The sequence below is a fragment of the Nanorana parkeri genome, unplaced genomic scaffold, assembly GCF_000935625.1.
Source record: "Nanorana parkeri isolate BGI_ZX_2015 unplaced genomic scaffold, ASM93562v1 scaffold1953, whole genome shotgun sequence".
NCBI classification, from domain to species: domain Eukaryota; kingdom Metazoa; phylum Chordata; class Amphibia; order Anura; family Dicroglossidae; genus Nanorana; species Nanorana parkeri.
This window is the reverse complement of record NW_017308221.1, coordinates 88,048-96,745: the sequence shown is the minus strand read 5'-3', so window position 1 is coordinate 96,745 and position 8,698 is coordinate 88,048. Positions and strand designations below refer to the sequence as shown.

Below are 8,698 nucleotides of genomic sequence, written 5' to 3'. Positions count from 1 at the left end.
TGCATCACAAATTATTCTCAAGTTACAATACTGAGTTGTGTAAATAGTTGTTACTAGGAAATTACTTGCTACATTTTACTCACGTCTTCTGAAAATAAGCCAGCAGCCGAGGTAAACATACCTTACAACAGCATTGCTCAACCTTTTTTAAGTCACAGCTTCCTAAACAAAATCTGAAAATCTCAAGGCACCCCAGTTCAAAATGTAAAAAAATTATGTGTATGTTTCTCCAAAAATCTATACTAGACCATTTTCCTAGATAGGGGTCTGGTATGGATTTCAAGGGAGGACCGCATAAAAAAAAACCGATGAGTTCCCCTTTCCCATCAGTGCTCCCTTTCTTATCAGAAGCTCCTTTTCCCATCAGAAGCTCCCTTTCCCATCAGAAGCCCCCTTTCCCATCAGAATCTCCCTTTCCCATCAGAATCTCTCTTTCCCATCAGAAGCTCCCTTTCCCATCAGAAGCCCCTTTTCCATCAGAAGCCCCCTTTTCCATCAGAAGCCCCCTTTCCTATCAGAAGATCTCCTTTCCCATCAGAAGAACTCCTTTCCCTTTAGAAGACCTCATTCCCATCAGAAGCCACCTTTCCTATCAGAAGAACTTATTTCCCATCAGGAGCCCCCTTTCCCATCAGGAGCCCCCTTTCCCATCAGGAGCCCCCTTTCCCATCAGAAGCCCCCTTTCCCATCAGGAGCCCCCTTTCCCATCAGAAGAACTTTTTTCCCATCAGAAGAACCCTTTCCCATCAGAAGCCCCCTTTCCCATCAGAAGCCCCCTTTCCTGTCAGAAGAACTCCTTTCCCACCAGAAGCTCCCTTTCCCATCAGAAGCCCCCTTTCCTGTCAGAAGAACTCCTTTCCCACCAGAAGCTCCCTTTCCCATCAGAAGCTCCCTTTCCCATCAGAAACTCCCTTTCCCATCAGAAGCCCCTTTTCCATCAGAAGCCCCCTTTTCCATCAGAAGCCCCCTTTCCTATCAGAAGAACTCCTTTCCCATCAGAAGCTCCCTTTCCCATCAGAAGCTCCCTTTCCCATCAGAAGCCGCCTTTCCCATCAGAAGCTGCCTTTCCCATCAGAAGCCGCCTTTCCCATCAGAAGCCGCCTTTCCCATCAGAAGCTGCCTTTCCCATCAGAAGCCGCCTTTCCCATCAGAAGCCGCCTTTCCCATCAGAAGCCGCCTTTCCCATCAGAAGAACTTTTTTCCCATCAGAAGAACCCTTTCCCATCAGAAGCTCCCTTTGCCATTAGAAGCCCCCCTTTCCCATTAGAAGCCCCCTTTCCCATCAGAGGGCCCCCTTTCCCATCACAATATCCCCTTTCCCTTTAGAAGTCCCCCCTGCAATAGCATAATGCATTCCCATGGTGCTGGTGGTCGCCTGCACCATGGACATGCATGACACGGTGTGAGAATTTGAAGCCACCCTTGACAAAGCCGGGATGCACAACAAGGCTGCTATACAGTATTACAATGTAAAGCAGGTTTTGTTGGCACATAGATCTTACATAAGCCGACATTTACCTTTTTAATGGCAGGTTGTCATGTATGGTAATCACTGCGTGCAATGAAGGTGTTTATGTTGTATATTGGGTTATTCCAGAGGGCGTGTTATGTGCAACTGTTTGCAGTGTTCCAATAATAAATAATGCAGAAAGGCTTTGCTCTGCTATGCTGGCTGTATAAATAACAATACAATCACCTGATTCCATTTTCCGGCTAATAACATATTTTAAGCAAGTGCAGAGAATACCCTTTGATCCTGCTAGAAATGTTGTGTCCAGGTTACTTCCTGTGAGATTAAAAGAAATTATGAACAATGTTATCTCTCTTTTGTAAAATACTAACCCGCCATGTACTTGATGAAACAAATACTTATTTCCTATACTCTCCAGCTCCATCTAGTTATGTGTAATTACAATGTAATACATTCGATCTGGGAAATAAACACTTACCCCCATAGTTCGCCCAAGGCCTGGTGCACACCTGGGTGTTTTACAGCGCGTTCCTACGCTCTGTAAAACGCTCAACATGTGAAAACCAATGATTGCCTATGGACATGGTTCCCACCTGAGCTTTTTACAGCCCGTAGGAATGTGCTGTAAAACTCCTAGCACACTGCACACTCCTAGCACAGTGACCAAGAGGTCACCGACAGCTTCAGTTCACTGTTTACGATCAGAAACTGGGGAAGGGGTCCTGATCATGTGATCGCTGCAAATAGCTGTCACAGGAGCTTCTTTGGGGCGTATTTGCCGCACGTATCCATTGGGATACAGCCAGGTAGCACTCGGAAACGCACGTTTGTCGCGTGTTTTTTTACTGCCTACCTAGAGACAGAGCCAGCTGTACCCGCCCCCTCCCCCGTCCGTTCCGCCAGTCAGCGCTGGGGGATCAGAGCGGGGAGGGGGAAAATCCCTGCAGGGAGCTGTGAGTGACAGTCACGGCTCTCTGCAGGGACATGATCGAGAAGTGAGCGAGCGACGGTATGTGTTCGCTCACTTCCCGATCTATTGAGCCGACCTGTGACAGTCTCATTGTCACACATCGGCTCCAACTATGAAGATGAGTGATTTTTACTCACCTCATAGTTCCCCTTTTAAGAATGTTGGCTTGTGGGCCACAGATATTCGCAGGGTGAATTGTGTAATTAGTATTGTCATTGGGGTTGATGAAAGTGCACACTCCTAGCACAGTGACCAAGAGGTCACCGACAGCTTCAGTTCACTGTTTACGATCAGAAACTGGGGACGGGGTCCTGATCATGTGATCGCTGCGATTAGCTGTCACAGCAATCACATGATCGGGAGCCCCTCCCATTGTTACTTTTAAAGGGCTGCTGGGAAGTAGGTTAAATAGATACACGGGGGGGTATGTTTAGTAAGGGAATGGAGGCTGTTCACTTTGTCACTTATTGTTGGTAAAGATGCACCTGTGTTCACTTTGACTAGCCAATCATGTGTGAGGGAAATGAGAAAAACTGAGCTTTTGCAAGCACATGATTGGTTGGCTAAAGTATTTATTAACTCAATGTACATTCACTTTGCTTCTAGTAATAGAGCTCCTTTAGAAAATCAAATCCAGTGGGGTAATTATTTTTAAATGTTATTATTTATTTATTTCTGCAAAGTGGACGTTTTCTACGTAGTAAACTAGGTGCTACATACAACTGGAAGATGGCGGGTGGAGGGGGATGGGTCCCTTATTTTGCAGTTCTGGTGCAAGCAGAAGCCAGTTGACACGTGGCCTTATCTTAAGTGTGTGACAATGTACTAATAACACACACGTTACAGTTAGTTATCTGTGTAAATGTAGGAAGCCGTATTTGGGTCACTGCTGATTGGATTCATTGGCCATTCATAGCTGCTGCTGAGCAGGCAATTACAATTCCTTCCCTTAAAGAGGAGTTTACTGTATGCTAAGTCTTAAGGTGCCCATACACTGCACGATTATCGTACGATAATCGTATGCGATCGGTTTTTCGTACGATAATCGAGCAGTGTGAACGGAGACGTGCGACCGTTTCTACTGTAGGGCCGCACGTCTTCTGTCGAACCAGCATGTTCGAAAACCAGCCGGGAATCGTACGATTCTCGGCTGGTTAGAACGGTGCTCGGGAGACAAATGCCGAACGGGCCGGTGTGCGCACTGCCCGTTCAGTATTGCGGTCATCGGAAGCCCGCCCCTCAGGGGGCCGGGTTTCTTGCGAGGGTTGTAAAGTACTTTAAAAAACGTACGATCTGCCCATCTTGGACAGGCAGATCGTACTTGCGATCATCGCAAGCCTGAGGGGCGGGCTTATGATGACTGCAATGAGGGGCGGGCTTACGATGACTGCAAACGGGCAGTGTGCGCGTGCGCACACCGGCCCGTTCGGCAGGTGTCGAACCAGCAGGCCACTAACTCGTACGATTCCCGGCGGGTTTTCTAGACTGCTGATTCGACGGAAGACGTACAGTAGAAACGGTGGCACGCCTTCCATACACTGCACGATTCTCGTACGATCGCGGGATGTATGGGCACCTTTAGCCTTGATGAAGGGGGAGTGTGGTTAGCGGTGAAATGTGTTGGCGGTTTTTGTTTGATGGAATTATGAATAATTAAAGGTGTCTTTTTGGACTCTTTTCACCTTTTTGGTTTTGCCCCATTATTTGTAAACATTGATATAATTGGTCTATCTGCTGCAATAATTGGCGGACAGTGACCATGACCATGTGACCTAGGTGGCCCAGACTGAGTATGGAGAAAAAATAGTTTTTTCCCCCTCATTTAAGGCAAGGGGTTAATTTATTGCTCAAAATTGTAAGGTGCATTGGTAATGCATATGTGTCTTGCTAAATCTTGTGAGGTGTCCTAGTGAACTCTGCTATGTTCAAGAGATAATCTTGCTGATAGACCGGCAGCCCCCCCTCCACCCCCCGTACTCTCTGGCTGCTTCCACCGGCCTGCCTTATTCCCCTTTTACACTCTATGGTTACGTCTATTGGAGTTGTGTAGGCTTCAATAGATGGAACTACAGAGTGCAGCAAGGGATGCCAGAATCCGACACACCTGGAAATGTTGAATGTAGAAGATCTTTCAACCTGCTGTTTCTTCACTCCAGTGGAGGCTGGCCGTGTGCACTACAGGACAGGCAAGTATGCGCTGCGATACTACTCTTCTCTACATATAATCAGGTGGTGTATTGTGGTTGTGTGCTGCCCTAGGTAAGACTAAACTTGGACACCCACCCAATTTAAATTTGCCCCACCCCTTCCTGTTTAAGACATTTTGCGTAACCTGTCAGTCGCTGGATACAGCAAGCATGCTGTGTGGTGTCCCAGGTGGGTTGTGTGGGGTTTTCAATGGGCTGTGCGGGGTCTCAGGTGGTGGGCTGTGCGGGGTCTTAGGTGGTGGGCTGTGCGGGGTCTCAGGTGGTGGGCTGTGCGGGGTCTCAGGTGGTGGGCTGTGCAGGTTCTTAGGTGGTGGGCTATGTGGGGTCTCAGGTGGTGGGCTGTGCAGGTTCTTAGGTATTGAACTGTGTGGGGCTTTCAGGACATCCCGCCGTGATATTACATGCTATGGCCAGCCCCGAGTCCCCCGCTGCTTCTCCTCCACCTTCTGTACATAGCCAGCCGGATGGCATCTCACTGCCCCCCTCCCCCCTCCACCAGACGGCTCTCTAATTAGGCAGCCACCCGTGGGGCCCTGCAGCCGCCTAATGTGCTTAATTCTGTGCGGCCCAGGGGGCCCAGACTGCCTTGGTCCATGGGGCAGGTGCCTGATTGCCAGTCCGGCCCTGTCGTGCCTCACTGGTTTGGGGGGCCACTTTTTGCCGCCTCCCTGGAAAGTACCGCCCAAGGCAAATGCTTAGGTTGCCTTGCGGTAGATACACCTCTACATACCATGATACTACTCCTCTGCTATGCCTCCTGTCTTCTGTCATGTATGAACGATGTATTTTCAGTCTGAGTCCGGCCTCCGTCCCCCGCTGTTCTCACTTATGAGGTTCTATGAATAATGTAGACGAGGGAAATACGACTTCCCGGGCCGAGAAGATAATTAACATTAAACAGCCCAATTGCTGCAAAGGCTCCGCGATAAAGCAGAACCCCAGACACATTTTTTAGGTTTGTATAGAGTGGGGGAAGAGCTAAAATTTTCCTAAGATTTTTATTTCTGTCTGTTGGAGGAATAATTCTCTACTTCCTGTCCCTGTGACAACCCACAGCAGAAATATAGGGAGTGGTTGTCACTGGTCCAGGTAGTCACAGACAACAATAAAAAACCCTTCCACAGTCTGTGTCCCTGTTGCAGAGATTTCCCCTCACTTCCTTTCCAGACAGGAAGTGAGGGGAAGTCCCTCCAGATGGGACACAGACAGAAGGGCTGCCACACTCATTCAGATGACCTTCTTCTCCACGGCAAGGAAATGTGTTAATTGTTTAGATTCAGTCATCTGAATCGTTCAGTCGTAGGCCACGTTTTGGGGACCATGTTTTATGTTCACTTGCACAGCCGTGTCATCCATACACAGGGAATTGTAAATGGGAAGACTACAAGTCCCCTCTGCCACAACATAAGTGCAGTAAGGTCATTGCAGCCCCATATCAGAAGGTCCAGACCTGGGTCTGGAGGGTAAACAATGCTCCCGCAACGCACTGATGGCATTCACAATGCTCTGTAGGCTTGACATTTAAAATGTGAGCGATATATTTAAGATTTTTTTTTAAATGTATTTTATTAATGTGGGTGCAAGGAGCGTGCTGATAGGAGTTGAGAGCAGAGTGATAGTAAAAAAATCGCCGCGAGGTGCTACAGTGTTCGGGTTTGGCTTGAAGAAAAGGTGGCAACCCTAGAGGGAACAGACCTGTAAGTGTCACTGAACTGCAGTAGACAAAAATCAGGTCTCCTGCTCTGCCAGACAGGGCTGTGCTGTGTTGCAGAGCTGTGTAAATCTCAGGACTGAATGGACAGGTTCGCTAAGGTATGACAGCCCCCTTATATGTATTTCTGTGCGTTTCGTTGTCTGCCCGGAGATCTGCGTTACATTGTAATGCATGACACGGGGTTGGTATTTTCGGGAGCCCGGCTTGCTGTTTCTAGTTCAGAAATTGTCGCTGGACGCAGAGCCGCCCATCCGGACATAACGAGTGCGACTGTTACTTAGGAACGGCTCCTATAAACCTCACACACAGCACAGAAATGTCACAGCCTCTTATATCTATGAAGCCAAAACGTAATAAAACCCCCAGACAGAGGCGCGGGTCTCTATTCTGAGTGAGGAGTGGTAAAGAGAACCTGTCACAGATCTGAGGCCGTTCAGACTTAGTACAGGAAGTCCAATGTGGAGGTCACCTCCAGGGATGTGATCAGCGGACTCGGAGAAACAGACAGCCGGACTTGTATGAGATTATCCACTTTCCCTGCACAGATTGTGGACTCGGCTGCCTCTGGATGCTCCCCATTGGTGGGGTTGGGCTGACTACTACATTAAAGAACCAATAGGGAGGTAGGAGGGAGGGGTGCAGAAAAGCTTTACAAGAAAAGTCAAAATTAGCAATTCTGCATCTACTAAATTATTTATTTGTGACAGGTATTTATAGAGCGCCAATAATTTACATGGTGCTTCTCATACCCTACAGTCACAGCAGGCCCCGCCCCCGAGGAGCTTACAATCTTTGATCCCAATCTTCCCCACTGTGCCCCGGGCCCCATAGCAACCGCCTGGGTCGCTATGGTGATTGTTACGCCACTGCCCCCCCCCTCCAGGTGCCATTGTAACCAGATAATCAAGGTTATTCACATCACCTCTCAGTGGTCATAATGTTATGGCTGATTGGTGTATTTGAGCTGGTTTACGCCAACATAGCCAGCTCCCTGACCACCTTTTTACATTTGGTCACCAGCGTGTAGTGTCTTCTGTTGAATATGTATGCTCCTAACCCTCATGTAAGCTGACAACACGGTCAGGTTCTCTTTAAGTATGCTGTTGCAGATCCTTGATTATATCTTGCGTCAGTCCTCAGAGGCTTCTGTTTCCTTCTATTCACGGTTCATTTTCTCATCTTGTATTTCAGACAGAAATGCGTCTCCAGGACCAGCATTTGGCCAGGCAGCTCATGAGGCTACGAAGTGACATCAACAAGCTGAAGATCGAGCAGACGTGTCACCTTCATCGGAGGATGTTGAACGACGCCACCTATGAACTGGAAGAGAGGGACGAACTATCGGATCTGCTCTGCGACTTCCCCATGATGTCCTCTTTTGGACTGTCCACGCCTCTGAAACTTATTGGAGTTACCAAAATGAACATCAATTCTCGGAGGTTCTCCCTCTGCTAGAACTGTGGGAAGCTCCTCAGTGGCTCTTACATCAACGCCAACAAACTGATGGAATGTTTTGCTGCCTTATATAAAACACCAGCCAATCACACAAGCTGACGCGGTGACTGGCGACACAAAGTATGTAGCAATGCACGGCAGTGAACCTGAATCCGGACCAAACTGGACGATCGATCGTTGATTGTTGTACACGGGGACTTGTCATGTGCGTATCTACTGTTATAAATAGCAAGATAAGATACATAGAGATTACATTCCATATCATGGTGGTGGATGTGGAATATATCCCTTATGGGTTACTGCAAGATATAGGAAGCAGGCTACATTATGTAGGAGATCATATCATATACATCATTGTCATTACAACTGAAAGACCATCATTTCTGAATGAAGGCAGCTCTGAATTTAAAAGAGAGCTTCATTCCAAATCAGCTCAATTGCCAAGGGTCAGTCCTCCTGGAGGTATATTTCATACCTCCCAACTTTCTGAGATGTGAAAGAGGGGTACCTTCCAGCATAATGTATTTAGGTAACAGACACACTTCTGCCACGCCCCCAACTATATATAGGTAATGGACACACCCCTTCCACGCCCCCAGGTTATGTGGACCTTTAGGTCTCATTCACACGACCATCGGCCGGCACGTGCAGCTCCGTGCTGTGTGCACGGCCGTATCGGGCAGCTCCCGGGAAGGACAGGTGCTGCGTTTGATTAGTACGAAGCCCCCGTCCTTCTCTATGAGACTGCGCAGCCGCAAGACCCCCTACGCTCACCTCAAGTGCAGGTCCGTACGGGTGCGTGTTTGCTGGCTCGGACGCAGACAGGATCCATTGAGTACGCTCACCCGCACCCATATGGACGTGCAGGGCGGGTGAGCGTA

The 8,698-nt window shown here is 48.3% G+C and overlaps 1 protein-coding gene across 1 annotated transcript in view; it reads left to right on the top strand.

Annotated features, from left to right (window-relative positions):
• FAM167A (family with sequence similarity 167 member A) overlaps positions 1–7,977 on the top strand; it is a 9,199-nt gene extending 1,222 nt beyond the window's left edge. The window contains exon 2 of the mRNA XM_018572152.1: positions 7,554–7,977. Coding sequence (XP_018427654.1) covers positions 7,554–7,817 — 264 coding nt within the window. The 3' untranslated portion in view covers positions 7,818–7,977. The remainder of the gene's footprint in view (positions 1–7,553) is intronic.
• The last annotated feature ends 721 nt before the right edge of the window (positions 7,978–8,698 follow it).